The sequence below is a fragment of the Sceloporus undulatus genome, chromosome 5 (assembly GCF_019175285.1).
Source record: "Sceloporus undulatus isolate JIND9_A2432 ecotype Alabama chromosome 5, SceUnd_v1.1, whole genome shotgun sequence".
Lineage (NCBI taxonomy): Eukaryota > Metazoa > Chordata > Lepidosauria > Squamata > Phrynosomatidae > Sceloporus > Sceloporus undulatus.
Window position 1 is genome coordinate 95,232,141 of NC_056526.1, and position 21,775 is coordinate 95,253,915.

General features: G+C 37.7%; 1 protein-coding gene across 6 annotated transcripts in view; it reads left to right on the forward strand.

The window, feature by feature from the left end:
• Positions 1–21,775, forward strand: part of TAPT1 (transmembrane anterior posterior transformation 1) — a 195,182-nt gene that overhangs the window by 166,236 nt on the left and 7,171 nt on the right. For 5 of the 6 annotated variants that reach the window (XM_042470583.1, XM_042470584.1, XM_042470586.1 and 2 more), the window contains 8 exons: positions 5,152–5,314; positions 9,395–9,530; positions 11,760–11,857; positions 12,059–12,128; positions 16,620–16,700; positions 18,966–19,075; positions 19,683–19,742; positions 21,171–21,239. In XM_042470583.1, the coding sequence (XP_042326517.1) occupies positions 5,152–5,314; positions 9,395–9,530; positions 11,760–11,857; positions 12,059–12,128; positions 16,620–16,700; positions 18,966–19,075; positions 19,683–19,742; positions 21,171–21,239 (787 nt within the window). The remainder of the gene's footprint in view (positions 1–5,151; positions 5,315–9,394; positions 9,531–11,759; positions 11,858–12,058; positions 12,129–16,619; positions 16,701–18,965; positions 19,076–19,682; positions 19,743–21,170; positions 21,240–21,775) is intronic. The other variant, XM_042470585.1, reaches the window with a different exon arrangement.

Below are 21,775 nucleotides of genomic sequence, written 5' to 3' on the forward strand. Positions count from 1 at the left end.
AAAGCTGTAGGAAAATATGAAGACTGCTTTACAAGTGGATTGATTCTGTAAAGAAAACCATGGTTCTGAGTTTGCAAAACCTAAGCAGGGCTGTTGGTGACAGAATTCTTGGAAGTCTCTCATCCATAGGGTTACCAGAATTTGAAGCTGATGTGACAACAGATAACAGCAAAGCTGGGCTTAAAGGGAAAAGGGGATGGGACAGAATCTTGTAGACTGATTTAATTTAGCATGAGTTTTCATGGATCCTCATATGAAGTAGCTGGACAGGCTTTCCATTGAGAAAAAATCTTATTTCTGTTAACTTGGCAACCAGTGGGAGCGGCCATGGGACCAGTGCCATCTAAAGATGTCACTTCTACTGATCCTATCTAGTGCGTGTTTAAGGTTTTTCTTTACTCATTTAACATATTCATTTTAAGTTCATTTATGATCAGCATTGCTTGCTAGTGTTCTCCGTTACCAGCAGGTGGAGTCAGTGCTCTGCTTTTGTGAAACATATAAAGCATTTATTTAAACTAATGTCATATAATAAAGATAATACTGACTGCAACATATTAAAAACTCTTATGATCTGAGCCTTTGAAAAACTTTATTCACATCAGGAAATAGACATATAGATCCATTGATTAGTACAGATGTTTCCTGGGACAGCAATCTGACCAACAGAGCTGAGGTTGTTGTTTTTCAATTGTATGTACTAAAAGCAAGCTAAAAAGATAGCTGCTGAAATGCTAATATGTACTAGATGCCAGCTAAAGTGCTACATGCTCAGCTAAAAACGGTTTTGCACATTTTTGTAATTATTGCTTATGCATGTGTGTGTTTTGGGAGGAGAATTATATAATGATGGGCCGGACAACCATTGGTAGCATTTGTCTGTATACCTTAGCTCTTAACTAGCAGACAGGTGGCAAGGGTTCTTTTTATTTTGTTGTTGTTCTTGTGTGCCTTCAAATTGTTTCTGACTTATAGTGACCCTATTATGGAGTTTTCTTGGCATGTTTCTTCAGAGGAGGGTTGCTATTGCCATCGTCCTGAGATTGAGAGAGTGTGACTTGACCAAGGTCACCCAGTGAGTTTCCATGGCTAAGCTGGTATTCGAACCTGGCCTCCAGAATCATAGTCCAACACTAGAATCAGGGAGTCTGAAGAGACTGCAAGGGCCATCCAGTCCAACCCCCTGCCATGCAGGAAATCTAAATCAAAGCATCCCCAACAGATGGCCATCCAGCCTCTGTTTAAAAACCTCCAAGGAAGGAGACTCCACTACACTCCAAGGGAGTGTGTTCCACTGTCGAATAGCCCTTACTGTCAGGAAGTTCCTCCGAATGCTGAGGTGGAATCTCTTTTCCTAGAGCTTGCATCCATTACTTTGGGTCCTAGTCTCTGGAGCAGCAGAAAACAAGCTTGCTCCCTCCTCAATATGGCATCTCTTTAAGAATTTAAACAGGGCTGTCATATCATGTCATAGCGGTATATAAATAAATAAATAAAAATAAAACTAATTATTATTTATTATTATCACCTCTTAACCTTCACTTCTCCAGGCTAAACATCCCCAGCTCCCTAAGTCATTCCTCATAGGACATGGTTTCCAGACCCTTCACCATTTTAGTCGCCATCCTTTGGACACGCTCCACTTTCTCCACATCCTTTTTGAATTGTGGTGCCCAGAACTGGACACAGTGTTCCAGGTGGGGCCTGACCAAAGCAGAATAGAGTCGCACTGTTACTTCCCTTGATCTACACACTATACTTTCGTTGATGCAGCCTAAATTCGCATAGGCCTTTTTAGCTGCCACATCGCACTGTTGACTCATGTTCAACTTCAAGTCTACTTGGACTCCCAGATCCTTTTCACATGTAGTCTCGTTCAGCCAGGTATCCCCCATCCTATATCTGTGCATTTCATTTTTCCGCCCTAAGTGCATACCTTACATTTCTCCATGTTGAAATTCATTTTGCCCAGCTTTTTAGTCTATTCAGGTCATTTTGAATTTTGATCTTGTCCTCTGAGGTATTAGCTGCTCCTCCTAATTTGGTGTCATCTGCAAATTTGATAAGTATGCCCCCAATTCTGTCATCCAAGTCATTGATAAAGATGTTGAATATCACTGGGCCCAAGACAGAGCCCTGTGGGACCCCACCGGTCACTTCTCTCCAGGATGAAAAGAAGCCATTGTTGAGCACCCTTTGGGTTCAGCCGGTCAATCAATTACAAATCCATGTAACAGTTACTTTGTCTACCCCAATAATGTACTGTTATTGTTGTTTTTAAAGTTCTAGCCCAATAATGTACTGTTATTGTTGTTTTAAAAGTTTTAATGGTTAGTTATTTTGTTTTGTTGTGATAGTTTTATTGTTCTATTCAGGTTTAATCTGCATTGCATTGGTGGTCTTTTAGGAAGAAGAGTAGTAGAGAAATATTAATAAAAATGTGAATAATAAACTAGGTAATGCATGAATAAAAACTCTATTGGTCCAAATAAGATATAAGAGAACATTTTGCAACTTTTTTTTCTCCTTCCTTGGTGGCACACCTGTGTGCATCGTGGAAGTCTCTACATAACTGTTTGAAACTAATCTCTGTATATCTATTGTTTCTGATTTTTGTCTGAACTAGGATGCTATCTAGCAGCTTTGGAACAAGCTATGGATATAAAGTACAGTTTGAAATTAGTTTAGGATCCTGGCTTGTTTCAGAGCTTCGAACCATAGTCAACAGTACACCTCCTGTGATCCTTTACCTTTGGCCATGCAGTTAAAGCAGATGGATAGTGCACAGCATTTAAAGCAGTACTACTTAAAGTGATGGTCTGTGAATCTGTGCCAGTCCTCAAGCTATTTGCAGTTTCGGGGGGGGGGGGGACAGTTGTAACCAATGGGGACAGGTATAGTGCTGGCTCTTGACAATTCATTTATAAAGAACTTGCTAGTGCCCACAGTTAGCATAAGAAATAATAATCTGTAGGCTCCTAGGTTGCCTACCTTTGAGCCTCTATTGCTGTAGGATTCTAACCCCCCCCCCCAAAAAAAATACTATACAGTACCTTCTTTCCCCATTTTCTTCAGAATTAGAAGTATAAACCTATGTCTAGTCACTGGTCTAAATTTGTACGGGACTCAGTAATGCAATCTCTACAATGTCTGTATGAAGACTTTTTTAAAAAGAAAATCTGTTTTACTTCATCACTTTGTGTTTAAAACATTTCCATTTAGCTATAAATGTCTAAATTTCTTTGCCTTCCCAAGTACAAATCTGTGTAGCATGCCCCAAGCATTTTGTTAAGCATCTGCTTGCTGATTATATTTTGGATATTCTGGGTCATTTCTTGAAATAGAAATTGACCTTGTTCAGTTCAAAATGTTTGTGGAAGTTTTGTGCTTACAGCAAAACAGTTTGTTTTCTCTCCTCTTGCAAATCACTTTCAATATCATTTTAATATGAGAAATGGGAAATAAAAATGCCAGCTTTGAGTCCTAGATCAGACAAAAGCTAAATATGTTGTTAAACCAGAAAACATACACACAGTTTAGTAAGAAAAATAATGTCCCTTAGCCCAAAAATTTGCATGGCAACTGACATATGATCAATAATAACAAATCTGGCATGTAGGCGTACATCTAAATGACAGAACACATACAAAAGACAGATGGAAAAGGAAAAAAAGCAAATCCAGGCACCAATTAACGAGTAGTTAATATGGTGGAAAAGAAGCAGTTTAGAAAGAGATGCAGCAGATTAAAAAGAATCATAGAATCGTAGAGTGGGAAGAGACCACAAGGGCCATCCAGTCCAACCCCATTCTGCCATGCAGGAACTCTCAATCATAGCATCCCCGACAGATGGCCATCCAGCCTCTGCTTAAAGACCTCCAAGGAAGGAGACTCCACTACACTCCGAGGGAGTGTGTTCCACTGTCGAACAGCCCTTACTGTCAGGAAGTTCCTCCTAATGTTGAGATGGAATCTCTTTTCCTGGAGCTTGCATCCATTGTTCTGGTCCTGTTCTCTGGAGCAGCAGAAAACAAACTTGTTCCCTCCTCAATATGATATCCCTTCAGATATTTAAACAGGGCTATCATATCACCTTTTAATCTTCTCTTCTCCAGGCTAAACATCCCCAGCTCCCTAGGTCATTCCTCATAGGACATGGTTTCCAGACCCTTCACCATTTTAGTCACCCTCCTTTGGACACATTCCAGTTTCTCAATGTCTTTTTTGAATTGTGGTGCCCAGAACTGGACACAATATTCCAGCTGAGGCCTGAACAATACAGTGGCACTATTACTTCTAATGATCTAGACACTATACTTTTATTGATGCAGTAAAATTGCATGAACCTTTTTAGCTGCTGCATCACACTGTTGACTCTTGTTCAATTTGTGGTCCACTTGGACTCCTAGATCCTTTGAACATGTACTCTTGTTCAGCCAGGTGTCCCCCCATTCTATATCTGTACTTTTCATTTTTCTGCCCTAAGTGCAGTACCTTACATTTCTCCATGTTGAATTTCATTTTGTTACCTTTGGCCCAGGTTTCTAGTCTATTCAGGTCATTTTGAATTTTGATCCTGTTCTCTGGAGTATTAGCTATTCCTCCTAATTTGGTGTCATCTGCAAATTTGATAAGTATGCCCCCAATTCTGTCATCTAAGTCATTGATAAAGATGTTGAATAGTACTGGGCCCAGGACAGAGCCTTGTGGGACCCCAATGGTCACTTCTTTCCAGGATGAAAAGGAGCCATTGTTGAGCACCCCTTTGGGTTTGGCCAGTCAACCAATTACAAATCCATCTAACAGTTCCCTTGTCTAACCCACATTTTACAAGCTTGTTTGCAAGAATGTCATGGGAAACTTTGTCAAAGGCTTTACTGAAATCAAGATATAGTATATCCACAGCATTCCCTTCATCTACCAAGCTTGTAATTTTATCAAAGAAAGAGGTAAGAAGAAGAACTGAAGAGTGGATTACTGACAATAACCTGGGTCCAATGATCTACTGTTTGATGCAAAGCTGTTTTAGAAATAATGACTTTGAGGCCTATTTATTTGTTTTGAAAAATTAATTTTATATTGGTACTATCTGGCTTCAGTCTGCAACTGTATAAAATACACTCCTTATTTTGTGTACTTCATGTATTTCAGTGACAGGCGTTTGCTGCAGCCTGCTCAGGTCTGTGATATTTTCAAAGGAGTTATACTGGTAATCTGCTACTTCATGATGCACTATGTTGACTATTCCATGATGTACCACCTGATAAGAGGACAATCTGTCATTAAACTCTACATCATCTATAATATGCTCGAGGTAAGCAAATAGGCAATAGGGCTGCTGTCAAAGCACTTTTTTTTTTTTTTTTTTTTTTTTTTGGGGACATATGAGAGCAAGGGCAGGCAGCAGGACATACACACCACTGACCCTCAGTAGATGGCTTCAACACTCCTCCTGTTGTCTAGCGACCATGAGAGTTTTTCAGTGCTGGAGGGCAGGCAGAGGGGAGCTTGCAGCTTAATGCCCAGGAGAGATTTTCTTCATAAAAAAATATTGGGTCACTTTTGCTTTTGAAAAAGCCCCCTCCAGCCTGAAACAGCACTGTGGGGCAAGGGGTAAACAACAACAACTATATTATTATTATTATTATTATTATTATTATTATTATTATTATTACATATCAGTGAGCCATGGGAATGCAGGGGAATTGGAGGGTTGCAAAATAGGGGTTTGGAGATCATTTGCAGCACTCAGAACATACTTTGCCCATCAATGTGGTAAAGCCTTGTGGCCATATTTTACTGTTTTTGTTTATTTGTTTACTATATTAGAGGTCCACACCCGTTGCAAGTAGTAAATTGATTGGTAACCATTATTTCATATTTTAGTTTATTTAGTATTTGATAGTACACATAGCTTCAGTCTGCTTAGTTTAAAAACAAAAACAATCCTTTAGCCTAAAATGATGTATGCTGATCTAATGCATTAATGCATCCATTTTAGCCCAATTCTTAGAAGTGTAACAAATAGTGCTAGGAGTCTTAACAGATACTTTAAGAGTACTGCACTCAAGCATAACCAGTAGATTTTTTTTACTATGCATAATAGGAACACCTTTTGTACTCTTTCCCTCTCTCACACACACAGAAAGATACCACAAACCAAACTGCTTTTAAAAGTTCTTCAAGTTCACAAGTCACTTACCAGTAGAAACAGAGTTACAGAGGAAGAGTAGGTTTCAGGCAGCATAGGGGTTATCCTTGTAACAGCTGTGTCTGATAGATTAAGGGGTGAAACAGACTACCTCTTTGCACCGCCATCTGGGCAGCTTCAGAGCATGATGTTTTGATGCCACATGCTCTGAAGCCACCTGGAAGACAGCTACACACCACCCAGCTGTCCATATGTGGGCCAGCCTCCAGGCGCTCCAGCAGCACAACATTTAGAAACCACATGCCGCCAGAGCACCATAAAGCCAGCTTTTGGCTTCAGCAGAGTCAAAAGCTGCCTTTTTGCCGACGCAAAAAGGATTGGCTGTTTGCTTCTCCTTTTTCAGCCAGCAAAAAGGCAGATTGAGGCCGCAACATGCGGTTGCTACAGCCCCAATCCAGCTTTGTCAGGGGCGGCTTGAAGCAGCTTCTTTGGGGCGGTCTGTTTCACCCCTAAGCCAACTTTGACTGCTGCAGGATCAAATTATGAGTTTCAAGGCCTCTCTTATACACAGTCTGGAGCTTACTTAGCAAAATACAATTGCAGTTGACACTCCATATTTGTGGCTTTGACTTTTGCGGATTTGATTATTCACAGATTTGATGAGTAGGTTCTCTCCAGAAAACTCTGGGTCTTCCAGCACAACTGTATGGTCAGGTCCATCAGAGGTTGCGCTGGAGGCCCTCCAGCACAATCTTGTGTTCAGCCTCTGGTGGATTCCTAGAGAGGTTTTCTTTCATGTAAAAAAATTGTGGGTTTTTTTTATTTGTGGGTTTTCCACTTTCATGGGGATCATGCACCTCTACCCCAGAGAATATGGACGGTTCACTATAATTCCATGTTTTTTGAATTGGAGTAAATAATTGCTATTACTTCTTGGGTTGTGTGTTAAAGTTCTTTATCTGGAAGAATATAGTAGCATTTTAGGCTTATTTACATATATTAGGAATGGTCAGAAGATAAAATAGGATTTGCAGATAGAGTATTAGCTTACTATAAATCAATGACTGTGTCTGACTGAATAATACAAATTTTCTCCCTTCTCAATTGTGCTTTGGACTAGTCACCTGCCTCTGGCCAGTGGGCAAAATCCACTGACTGACAGTAGTAAGGATGTGTTCTCAAAGTGTGCTTGCAGGTACCATTCAACTGGGTTGGCCCATACTCTCATCTGTTATTGTCAAACACAAGCTCATCCTCTTTACTTCTCACGCTTTAGCTTAAAATAAAAAGTAGCAGGATGACTAACAATATACAGTTAAACAATAAATCAACATTTGTATATCAAGAATTTACTACAGCATGAAACTACTGAAAATAATGAACTATAACATCAGTAATGTACTGCAGAAAGAGCTACAACATGAAACAGAACTAAAACTTTTAAAAGACTTGGACAAAAACACATTTGAAAATGTTTTGGTTTAGTGCTAGAAAAAATGAAAATGGTATTCAAGAAGGTTTTCAGTGGAGGGGATTGATGAACGGATGCATCCTCTGAAAAGGCACTTTTCCCCCTTGAATTCATTATTCTACCAAGAAAATACATTTCTAGCCTTCATTCACATTATCAAATTTTTCTGTGCTACAATGTTGAGTGCCCTCCCAACATTGGATTAGATCCAGATGTTGTCACACAACAGAAGTAGAAGCCTATCAGGGTTGAGAGGAGAGCCATCAAAGACTTGCTATTCCTACAGTAGGCTCACTGTGAATGTCTGTGAGGTCAGCTTATGCTGATGAAATCAGAGCAAGGCTTTTGCTATGTGCTGTCAGCAGTTGCCTCCAGTTATCCAACTTGTTATAGCTAGATAATATTAGAAGCACTTTCCACAAGACTGATTCTTTCCCCTGAAGAGTAATATGGAATAGCATATGATTTGTTGTTATCATGTGCCTTCCAGTCGCTTCTGACTTATGGCGATCCTAAGGATAAGCTATCATGGGGTTTTCTTGGGCTGAGAGTGTGTGACTCCCCCAAGGTCACCCAATGGGTTTCCATGGCTGAGCTTGGATTTGAACCCTGATCTCCAAGTCCACATCCTGCACTCAAACCACTATACCACGCTGGCTCTAGCATATGATAGCAATCCCCAAATGAGTGTGGCATGCTTGTATGCAGTGGGAAGGCTTGTAGTATACCTTGAAAAAGTAAATAGCTGTTGCTATATCTATTCTATTTATAAAAGTAGGGAGACCCTTTATAGCATTCATTCTTACCTCAACCCTAACTTGGTCAATATATGGGCAAGATTCACAAGTACAGTACAGAGGAGAAAATAATTCCTTCAGGCAGCCTGTACTACATGTTAATCAACACAGAAGCATTGCCATTCCTTGCAAAATATTTCATCTGTTAAATATGATTTGCTGGACAAGAAGAAGGTCATATAATAGCCTAGAGTCTTCATGTTTCAGCATGTAACTGTGTTAAATCCCACAGTTCCACAGCCAGTTTCACTACAGGCAACAAGGCCTTGAGCTCACCCATATGACACAATAGTCAGTTACTTACTAATATTCCAAGTTAGAAGTGAGGGAGAAGAGAGCTTTGTGTTATTTTTAAATTATTGGTTGCATTAGGGGCTGTCTTTATGCAACCTGAAAAAGCTTGTGTACTGCATTAACTTAGTGCCCCTATAAGATTGTGGAGTATGTAGTAGCCTGTTGTTTTTCGCTGTGCACTGCTATTGTTCTCTTGTCCTAACTTTCTCCTTCTCTACCCTGTCCAGTATTCTCTGGGGATTTTTGAGAATCATCCTTAAATAAAGATGGTGTTTTGTGGCATAGTGGTTTGATGGTTGGACTGTGACTCTGGAAACCAGGGTTGAATTCTCAGCTTAGCCATGAAACCCACATGGTGACCTTGGTCAAGTCACATGTACTCGGCCTCAAAAATTTATAAACTAAACAACAAGTATTGCAAATGTAGGAAAGAAAAAGGATCAGTATACCATCAATGGGGGACATGCATAAAAGTAAGGTAATTTTGGAACTTCATACATCAAATAATTAAGAAAATTCTAAATGTAAGATTTTGAATGAAATCAGGAGTTGTAATCCTAAGTATGATATTTGCATTATGACAGTGAAGTCAAATGACATTTCTTTAAGAGAAACAGTTTATAAAATTTTTAAATTCATATGTTTGTGCTCTCTCCCTCTCTCTTTGTCTCTTCAATGCAGGTAGCTGATCGTTTGTTTTCATCTTTTGGTCAAGATATCTTGGATGCTCTTTATTGGACAGCTACAGAACCAAAGGAAAGAAAAAGAGCACACATAGGTGTGATTCCCCATTTTTTCATGGCAGTGCTGTATGTCTGTATCCTTTTGTGTAGCAATTAAAATGTATTTCATCTCTATCCATGCCAAAATACTTTTAAAAATCCTGAAATTAATGTAAAATTCTTTTAAAATCTACAAATCTGCTCTGGAGTACTGGTGTGATTATTTTAGCAGGTTCTTTCTCAATGCAGATTGGGTCTCCCATACCTGGAATTGCAAAAGCTGAAATATTCCAAAATTTTCCACATCAGTTGCTTCTAATGGGTCAATGTACACAAACTCCCAACTTATGGAATGGCCTGCCGGACGAGATCCGTCAAATTACCAATCTAGAGAGCTTTAAAAAGGCCATTAAAACGGATCTCTTCCGGCAAGCCTTCCCGGAATAAAATGCTCGGCCACAAATAAGGCCCTCTCTCTTGTTCCCACCAAATGAAAGGATGGTGGGACAGAGAGAACGGCCTCTCCAGATGATCTCAATACTCTGATGGGCTCATACAGGGAGATACAGTCCTTCAAATAGCCTGGACCCAAGCTGTATAGGGCTTTATTGGTCAAAACCAGCATTTTGAATTGTGCCTGGAAATGGACTGGCAGCCAATGGAGCTGTTGCAACAAGGGAGTTGTATGTTCCCTGTAGCCAACTCCAATTAATAGCCTGGCTGCAGCTCTTTGGACCATCTGAAGTTTCTGAGCACCTTTCAAAGGCAGCCCCATAAATAAAAGAAAGTGTCTTCAAGAAGTTTGATAAATTCACTGCCCTTGTCTTCTTGGCATGGCCATTATTCCCTCTCTTCTTTGTCATTTTGATACTGAGGTGGCAAAAGAGCCATATCCTACTGGTTACCAAAATTTTTACAGGCCCAACCTGTATTGTACATGTATGTTAGTTCTTTGTGATTTTAGGGAGGGGAAACTGCAAAAACTATTTTTTAGAAAAGTTGAAATAGTTCATGAATGAAATTCTTATAGAAGTTAACAGCCATATATGAGCATAAATAGCACTAACCTGCATTAAAGATGTCTTTGTTATTTTTAAGAGATTAAAATGTTCTAGTTCAAACTAAAAACAAGAAGCAGTTTTGTTTCTTGTGTCTTTCCAATGGACTATGTGTATTCATATTTTGATAATGCTTTTTATGCAGCCTTCTTCATACTTAGCCTTGGTCTGTAACTATTCCACTGCTCTGCAGTTAACTGGACTTTAGTGTTGCTATCTAGTGTTAAAAAGCTGAGATAAGATTGAGATACAGTACTCTTGCTGTACTGTCCCTCCCAGTGTGCAACAGTCTCCTGCTTGAAATAGGAAATGACCCAGGTTCTTCGTATGAATGTATCCAAATGTCCTTGTCCGAATCGCAAAAAGGTTTGTTTTCTTGTTATCCCAAGAAAGCAATGAAATGGTTGAGTCAGAATTAAAGCAAAGATGAACAAAGACTTTCTACGAGAAATGACTGAATCCATAATTGGTCTTATTTTTGTGGTGGTGATGCTGGCAAAGAATTCCCACTCTTTTTCCACCATTGTGCCCATGCAATGCCATTCTGGTTGTAAAATTGATTTTTCACATAGATCTGGTGGTGCAGCCTTTGAAGTTCTGTTGTTACAAATTTGCCATAGAAAGGTGTTTGCTATTTAACTACTCTATAGAAGGCCTTAGATATCACTGTCATCATGGGTTGTTCAGGGTATGAAATGGAAATAGGTATGACACCCTCAGTCCCACAAAGCAAAGGCAAAATTAAAATGTAATAAATAAATTCTACATTGGCTCACTAGAACCTCTCCCATTTTTCTCCTCAAGGAGGGTTGTAAGAGGGAGGAAGAAACCATCTGACATGTATTTTAAGACATTACCTGATTATGTTACTGTATTATTTCCTAGTAGTATTCCTCAAGATATTTACTCATCCACTACAACCAGCAATGAATATTGGCATCAACAAAAGTCAAGACAAATTGGGAACTGCTGGCTAATGGGTATTAGTATGTGAAGTTATTATTTTAGGAGTTATGCCTTTTAATCTCCTCTCTATATTCTTTCATACTGTACCACAAGGATTTTTCTTCCATATATTCCAGATACTGTTTTCATAGATAGTCTATAGTATGAAGGATAGAAATCAAAAAATCCTGTATATGGTTGCCATATTTAAATAATACATAAAAATACATAATACATGCTTGTTTCTGGAAGAATTCAGAAGACTGTATGTAGCAGGCTAATATTTTCGTAAAGCCTTTTCCTTAACATATTTGACTACAGTCTTGCATGCTATCCTTATAATGGTCCAAGCAACAACACTCAATGTAGCCTTCAATTCCCACAATAAGTCACTTCTAACTATCATGATGTCTAATAACGTAAGTGTTGGATAGATGTAATACTTGCCTTACAGATTTTAACAAAATGTTACTCTTACATTCTGTCTTTCTAAAAATAAATTATGATGTAGCAACACTTCTATTAATGTATATCAACGATTTTGTAGAACATGTATTTTAAATTGAACTGTAAAAAAAGATTAAATCTGAAATGAGAATGTTGCTTTCTTTAAATTACAGTTTGTTGAAATAAAAGGAAGTGTCTTCAAGAAGTTTGAGAAGAACAATCTGTTTCAGATGTCAAATAGTGGTATGTATATTTATGTGGTTTATCATAATCCATCAAGTTGGTATCTTTTAAGCTATGAGTGAATTTGATATAAATACAGAGTGTGTAATCTTGTCATTTAACCAGTGAAAGAAGCAGGCAGGTTAGAGAATGTTTCTTCTATTTTGGAGAGTGGCACCAAAATGAAGTAATAGATTAGTTATAAACACATGTGTAGCTTACACTTATAGGGTATGATCATTGTATGGTCATTAGGCTCATCACTTTTCTTATTGCATCACTGAATTTTAAAAAGATCTGTATTCTACTTGGTATCTGGATACACCACTTTAACTGGTTTAGCTCTATCCTGTGGAACCATGGGATTTGTAGTTTTACAAGGTCTGTAGCCTCCTCTGCCACAAAACTACAAATCCCAGGATTCTGTAGGGTGAAGCCATGGCAGTTAAGGTGGTGTCAGCTGCATTATTTCTACATTGTAGGCGCACCTTTTGTCAGCTTGACTCTGAGAGAGAGGGTTTTTTTAAACATAGTTCTGATTCATGCATATATACCAGTGGGAATAAATTATAAACACTCATGTGCAATGTGTGTTTTGTAAAACTGATAATAAAATCAACAGATTTTTTTTCATTGATCATTGGGCTGGAATAGGAAGCAATGAAATGGTGACTTAGACGTCTGCCATTAGCTAAAGGACTTAAAAGGCCACCAGATAGCTGGACCACCTTTTCATGGCCAAAAGAGCAATGTGAGCACATCAGCCTGACTCTAATTAGATAGCAGTGCTGTATTACAGCTCATCACTCTTCAATTATCTCCCAATACCTTTCCACCATGTCTTATCTTTATAATGCACCAGCCTGAAGGTAAAGCTTGTGTCTTATAGTTCAGTTGATCCAAGATACTTTTTTTCTTGAAAACCATATAAAGGGATAATAATGACATCTTGTGACCCATTCTAAAGAAAGTTGGAATGGATACCAGCCTAATTGAGCAGACTGCTGAGCAACTTGTCTTTAGCCTTCTCCAAAGCTGATGAGAAAATAATTTCCCCACATTTGGTTGGAACAAGACAGAGGACTTTCTTCAGTATCCCCCCTCCCCCTATCAAATGTGATTCATTTTGCGCGCAGTATTAAATACCACTGTATTATAACCTTATTTAGCAAGGCCTTGGTCTTTAGAAGCTGGATTATACAGCTTGACTTGCTATAAATAATTCATGTTATGTTTGTTTTGATCAAGTATTATTTTTTCATTATTTCCCCCCCTATTTTGGTTGTTGTTTTTGATGGCTTTTTGCTCTTGGATTTTTCAAATTGTTTGCATTTTCTTATAGGTTATCATTTTGCCTTATCTCTCCTGATCTATATGAGGAACAGTGGGATGGTTTTGTTTGTTTATTTGATATCATATTTATTTTATTATTTATTTATTTATTTCACTTTTATGCTGCTTTTCTCCCAGAAAGGGATCCAGTGCAGCTCCCCAGATAAAAACACTTTAAAAACTTTACAACAAAAAATTAAAAATAATTAAAATAATCTTGTTAAAATACCATAAAATTTACAAATAAAACCATACAAAAGTTTAAAACATAACTTAAAGACACTCGCCATATAAAAGCCACTCTATCAGAATTTTAAAAATTCTACCTGAAGCAAAACCATTTTTACTTGACAGCAAAAGGTAAAAAAACGATGGTCAACAGACTGGAAATGATCAATATACATCCCCATCCACAAAAAAAGGAGACACAAAAGACTGCAGCAACTATAGGACCATAGCAGTCATGTCTCATGCAAGCAAAATTATGCACAAAATTCTGCAATATAGTTTCCAACTATACATGGAGAGAGAAATCCCAGAGGTCCAAGCAAGGTTCAAGACAGGAGGGGGCACTAGAGACCACATTGCAAATATATGATGGCTAATGGAGAGCACCAGAGAATTTCAAAAGAAAATCAGCATGTGCTTTATAGACTATAGCAAAGCCTTCAACTGCATAGATCATGAAAGTCTATGGAATGTCCTCAAAGACATGGGAGTGCCAACACATCTGATAGTCCTGATGAGGAATTTGTACTCAGGACAAGGGGCTACTGTCAGGACAGGACGTGGAGAAACAGAATGATTCCCAGTTGGCAAAGGGGTCAGACAAGGCTGCATCCTTTCACCCTATCTGTTCAACTTGTATGCAGAACATACTGTATAAGAAAAGCAGGCTTGGACACAGAAGAAGGAGGAGTGAAAATAGGAGGAAGGAATATCAACAATCTGAGATATGCATATGACACCATAGTACTAGCAGAAAACCACACAGACCTGAAACACCTACTACGGAAGATCAAAGAAAAAAGTGCAAAGGCAGGCTTAATGTTCAACATAACGAAAACAAAAATAATGACCACCAAGGATCTTCACAATTTCAACCTAGACAATGAAGAAATAGAAATAGTAAAAGAGTTCTTATACCTGGGGTCAAACATTGATAGAAATGTGGAATGAAGCCAGGAAATCAAAAGTAGATTAAGAATGGGAAGAACGGCTATGAAAGAACTAGATAAGATCATCAAATGTAAAGATATGCAACTGAGAACAAAAGTTAGAATCGTACAAGCTATTGTATTCCCTACCATTTATGGATGTTAGAACTGGACAGTGAAGAAAGTGGGTAGGAAGAAAATCAATGCATTTGAGATGTGGTGCTGGAGAAGAGTGCTGAAGATCCCATGGACAGCCAAAAAGACAAATGAATGGATCCTGGAGCAGATCAAGCCAGAGATCTCCCTGGAAACCAAGATGACAAAACTGAGGCTGTCGTACTTTGGGCACATCATGACAAGGGAAAACTCACTGGAAAAAAACAATAATGCTAGGAAAGGTGGAGGGAAGCGGAAAGAGAGGAAGGCAACATGCTAGATAGATAGACTATATTAAGGGGAACATGGGTATGAGTTTACAAGACCTATGCAGAGCAGTGGAAGACAGGGAGTCTTGGAGATGTCTCATCCACAGGGTCACCATGGGTCGAGATCGACTCAAGGGCAGTTAACAACGACAACAAAAGGTAAACAGGAAGGGGGGCAGCCTAACATCCCACAGAAGGGTGTTCGCCCCATTTATCTTCCCATAATGGCATTACATAATTCCACTCTTCCTTGTAATTTTTCAGAGATTTATTATTTAATATTATTGTCAATTTATCCATTCATGCCATTTCAAAAAAAAAATTAGGTACCAGTCTGAGGGTATTTCCATACTCCTCCACATTCTGGCATATGTTCTGCTTCTATCATATATAACATCATTCTCTAGAATTTCTTTTCCAGCTTACTAGCCAAAGGGTGTAGCTTATTTAACAAATATATTTCAAGATCCCAAAAACTAAATAAAATGAACCATTCCTCTAATAAGTATATGTATATTTCCCAAAACGTTCTTACCTTTTCACATTGCCACCTTGTATGGAAAAATGTATTTTTAATTTCCCACATTTCCAACATTTGTCACTCATATTCCCTTGCATTTTGGCTAATTTATCTGGCATCAAATGCCATCTGAATAACATTTTAAAAAATAATTTTCCTTTAAATTATAACTTCTTGTGAATGTCAAATTTTTGCCCCTAGATTTTTTCCAGTTGTATAGTATGTTTGATATTTTAGTTCAGATATTAATATTTTCTTTAATTCTTTCTTTTTCTGCCTCTAATTTCAAAATCATGATATATAATTTGGCTATCATATGCTTATTTCCACCCTGAATTATTCTCTCCAATCTCCTGATGATTAGATTCTGTCTTTTGACATAGTGTAAATGTAAATCTCCTGATAGACAAAGACCATGTTTTGAAAAGATGTGAGCATATGATCCTGAGAAATGCATCATGCAGTCTTTACTGTTCAGTCTTGCCTAGTCTCAGTGCATTACCTCGACATAGTAGGCTTCTCTAAAGGTTGGATAACAAGCTCTCAGAAGCTTTGTGGATATTGCTGGTGTTGCTTGACTAGAAGGCTTTTTTACCCGGTCTGACTGGTTGGAAAAACTGCTGAACAGAAGAAGCAGAACATCGCCAATCTCTGACTTACGTACTGTATATCTTGCATTTGCCAGAGGCTAGTTGATTGCTCTTGGCAGACACACAAGAACAGCACAATCATAGCAGTGAAATGCTGTGTATTTTATCAGAAAATGCTAAGATCCTTTTAGTTCATTAGCTTTCATTGCCACTTGATCATGGTCAGCAGGCAGCAGTGTTAACCTGTTGTTATCTCTCATCATTAATTCTTGATCCACAGCTCTGCAGAGGTAAAATAGTATATTCTTCTCTACTCCCAATCCACCCATCCCATGAAACAGTGCTTGAAAAATGATGGATGATGTGTGTGTGTGTGTGTGTGTGTGTGTGTGTGTATTATATATATGGCTTCATGATGATTCTTCAAAATAATACCTCTAGGGAAATTAATTCTTTAAAAATAAAAATGAAATCATTTTTCTTTTTAGATATCAAGGAGAGATTCACCAACTATGTGCTGTTACTGATAGTTTGTTTAAGAAACATGGAACAGTTTTCTTGGAATCCAGGTAAAGTCTGCTTCTAGACAAGACATAGAAAAATTGAAACACATTGACTGTCAGCACCTGCCCATGATTTGGCTGTACCAGTTTTGATTAGAAGAATGGTTCATTTTATTTAATTCTTTGTAATTATACTTGGATTATAATTAAAACATATTAGTTGAGGTCTCAGTGTAAAGTTTGAAATACATTTGGGTTATGATTTGCTGATAATTATTTAAATGGTTTAATTCAGGTAAAACTGTTGTATAATAAATACTTACAGTGTAATGTGTTAAAAATTCTCTCATTTGTATAACAGAACATATAGTGTTAACTGTTTTTATTTGATTTTTAATTTGTGGTTTTAACTTTATTTTTATGTAAGATGGTTACCCATTTTGAGGAAGAATGGTTGAGTTCAAATAACATAACATGCATAGAGCTCTGTTCGTTGTTAGTTCAAAGGTTGCTACTGTATTTTTTTTTTTCATTATTTTAAACATACAAAATGAATGTTGTAGCAATAGCAGAATGTTGTAAAATAGTATAGACAGCAAAGTTGCCTATGGCTTTGTAATGTGAGCAAAAAGCTGAGGACTTTTAATTTTTGTGTTGTGTCTACTTTGATCCAAGATGGGCTAAGTGTGGGTCTTCAAATGTTGGACTGCATTCCCTGGCATTTTTTCCTGTTGGATATGCTGGTGAGGCTAATAGGAGCTGGAGTCCAACATGTTATGAGGGAACATTTTTTTCACACTTAAATTAGATCCTCCACAATAAACTCAACAAGATCATTATTCAAGGATAAACTCTACTGTTTCTGTCAATAAAGTGTATCCAGTGATAATTTTAATTAATAATTTGTTTTATTTATATACCGCTATTCCAAAGATCATAGCGGTGAACAGCAAGTAAGCTAATTAGCAAGTAAGCTAATTTGCCCCCAACAGTCTGGGTACTCATTTTAGCGACCTCGGAAGGATGCAAGCCTGAGTTGAGCTTGGGCCCTTTTGCTGGTCTTGAACTCGCAACCTTGTGGTTTCGAGTGAATGGCTGCAGTACAGGCATTTAACCACTGCGCCACCAGGGCTCCTTATGTGATGACAGTGGCTGGAATTTGCTGGGCTTAAATACACCCATTTCAAACAAATGTCCTTCAGTACTGAGAGTCCATTCCTAGTGAAGCCTATTCATAGTGAAGCTAGTTTGCTACCCTTGCTGTAGATCTGAGGAGGAAGTGAGTATGAAAGCTACTGCTCATGTGGTCTTTCCTTCCAAGTATTGATATATTCACATTGGTCACAGTCTAGAATCCCATGCACACAGAGGCCTTCAGCTTTCTTGGCTTAGACAAAGGAGCATTTAATATTGGTTTTAAGTCCTGCTACTTGTGTTTGGAAGGCAGGGCTGGAGACTTTTCATGGGAAGAGAAATCTTCTCTTTGGGGCATTCCCATTGCATGTGAAGCAACTTCTCTTTCTTTCCCTCAAACTTCTGTGTCTCCAAAATGTTTTGACACCAGTTTTGGGCTAAACATGTTAATGAGAAAGATGTCAATCCTTTAGGGTACTATTAGTAGAGGTAGAAGCTACACATTTTTAAAACATTAAGACTTCTTTCTTGACTTTGCAGCCACCTATTTGCAGCCACTAATTTGAGAGTGGTGCCCAGACTCTAAAACTTGTTTCCAGTAGTTGGGACCACTGCAAAATGTTTCAGAATCTTGGGATGATCTCTGTGAACCTTTATGCAAATACTTAGTTATCGTATTGTTGCCAATTATAGCAAAAGGTTTCTTTTCCCAGGACAAGTTATCTGTTCTGATTCAGAAAGTGATACCCAGCAAGAACTTTGAATGATACTTGAATCTGTGAGAAAAAGAGCTGGGTTTTTTTAGCTTGTATGTACAGATTTTACCCAAACAACAATTGGAAAGACACTGTGCAACATAATGTTAATGGCATGGAATACCACCCCCCAAATTTTTGTTTTACTTCTTTTTAGTGGTATTTAAAAAAGAAATCCTCCCCATTTCTCTTCTCCAGATTGGGAGATATTCTGAGGGGCCGTGGGGTCTTAAATTATTACTTTGTCTGTCCCTTGCAAGCTATACTTTATTCACCTCTGGCACAGAGATTGTAGGAAAGTCTGCAGTTCTTTCTCAGTATTTCATTGTTTAATCTGTACACCTTCATACCTTCTGCTTTGAAGAGTATGTATTCACATTTCAGTCATTTGCTTTTTGTCCCATATCAATGTTCTATAAATAACTTTTTTTTTTCATTACAGACCATCTGTGGGTGTTGTTTCCAGATGTTTGTATGGTGATTGCATCAGAAATTGCAGTGGACATTGTAAAGCATGCTTTTATAACAAAATTCAATGATATCACTGCTGATGTAAGTATCTAGTTTATCTGCTAAACATTTAAATTTGAAATTGAGTTGGCACAGACCATACTCTTCTGTTTGCACAGCATTCCGTTTGTTTGTTTAATTTATACCATGCCTTTCTCCTGTTAATGGGACTCAAAGCAGCTTATAATAATTTAAAACAAAGTTCAGCTTTTCCCACTTATATTCTTGTAATCTTGTATTACAAACATTTTTTTAAAACAATTAAACAATTCTGTTAAGCACATTACTACTGTATTCTCTATGGGTGCTTCAGCATGGTTGTTGCCAGTGCTTTAGATAGATTTTTTTTCTCTTTTTGAACATTGTATATCTTCCTTCTCTCTTCCCTTGATGGAAGTTACCTGCTTATACACATAGGCAAGAGGAGCCCTCTTTTCATTTAATAGAAATTATCCACTGAATGATAGAAATCTTGTTGTTAATACTTGTTCTTCCCTGATGAATGAGTTTTTGAAGACCAGTGGAATATATAACTCCAAGATGCAAGTCTCAAATTTATTTTTATAGTTAAAATTTGTAACAGTAATGATTATACGAGTATTGGTTTTAATAATAACGTGTGGGTATGTGTTTGTGGCTTTGTTCTCAGGTCTACAGTGAATATAGAGCAAGCCTTGCATTCGACCTTGTTAGCAGTCGACAGAAAAATGTAAGTGGTAGAATGAAAATGGCCTATTGTTACACTAACTGATACATTTGTTTTCCTTCTTCAAAATGAGAGCCAACTGTATCCTTAGACACTTTGATTTCTAGTGTTAAAGGTAAAGTTTAATTTGTACTGGAAATTGAAATGATATGTACAGATGTAAAGAGATTTATATGAACTGTCCCGTTAAATGCAAGTTTACTTTCTGTCTTAACATTCTATTTGAAAATGTAGATATCTGCAGCACTAAAACTACTTCTCCTTCTGCATTAGCATGCTTTTCCGTTATTTATTACTTTTGCAGCATAGATCTGTGGACCATTAGAATCAAGGAACATAGCTCACTGGTAGTTTTTTGTGTTCACAACTTCACATTGTGAAGTTTGCTATACTTTACTCAAAAATACCCCCAACCCCATGAGGGTATACTGTAATATTGAATATTCCTTTTGAAATGATGAAGGTTTTTGCCAGTATAATCACAGATAAACCAATAATAATAATAATAATAATAATAATAATAACAACAACAACAACAACAACTTTATTACGGCCATTTGACCAGCACAATAAACCATTAATATGTATGACATAGGAATCCCAATTTTAAAGTTTATTCTATAATCACACAAGGGTACTTGTTACACTTCATATCTTCTTCATTTTTCATTAAACTCGAGGCCTAATTTAGTAACACTCTGCTGATGTAGTGTGAATTGACTTAATCTTTCCCTGATACCTATTAATTTTAAGTTGCATTAATTCTGCAAATATATATTGGCCTATCTGCAAGCCACGTTTTGCCAGTTAAAATATGTTTTTGCATGTGTTACTGCATTTTTTGCTTTTTAGAAAACTATCAGAGTGCCTTATACATCTTAAGGGTTTTGTTTTTTTTAAGTTAAAAAAAACAGGAATGGTTTTTACAAATAAAAACAATACAATCCCTACCCTCAAGTTATAATCTAAAAAGACAGACAGCAAAAGGGGAAAGGAGTGGGGTGGGGAAATGAAAACAAAGACAATTATTTGCCAATTCTTAATATTGTCTGGAACGTATAAAACGCAGTGTAAAGAAGCCTTGGATAGTGATCTTATCATAAGCAGTTGGGAAAAAATAGCTCAGAGAAAAGAGGAGCCAAACATTTCTGGGTTTTCGGATGAGCCCATGGGGTGGCCCTGCTTCCTATCTGTCTCTTTGCTACAGCCTGTTGGAATGGCTGTGGGGAGGAGAAGCATAACCGGATGGACATAGCTTATCAGCAGAGAACACCCTGCATAACTTCTCTGCCCCTGTTACAGCCTGGTGGGTACTTCAGAGAAGATGGATATTATCTAAAATGTGTGACTAATTTCAGTGGAACTTGTTCTTTTACTTTCATTTTCTGCTACTATATTTTTAAAACTCAGGTTCAGTTCTTTTAACCCCAGGCATACACAGATTACAGTGACTCTGTTTCCAGAAGAATGGGTTTTATTCCGCTCCCACTGGCTGTTTTAGTAAGTCATATTTTTTATCATTTTGCAAAATCCCTCAGTAGCTGGTGGGAAAAAAAACCCCACACCAAAGCCCAAAATACTGTTTATTTTTCTGAACCTTTGAATTAATATCTCTGTAGGGGGAAGCTGTGTGAAGCAAACAGACTGAGCAGACTAACCACATATTGCTAAGTAAACACACAGCTGATAAAAATATTAGTTTTGCCAATGGAAAGCACAGGTACTACAGCTCTGTGGTAGAGAGCATAGAGAACTGTAGCCTTTTAAATTAAGAAATAGTTTCATTTACTCTGTTCTCTGACAAGAGGTTATTAATATTTCTGATTAAATTGAAATCAGTTTGCAGAGTGGTTATTGGGAAGCTGTTCTTGTGGGTGGGTTGTTTATGTATTCATAGATGTGAAAAAAGTAATTCTTGTACTGGCCAGTGTTTTCATTCCAGTACATCCCACTCAGGGCTTAGTGCAGACGCAAGAATCCCAGTCACTTAATTGTGGTGTGAGATGGCTAGATTTCATCTCTTATCCCTAAGTACT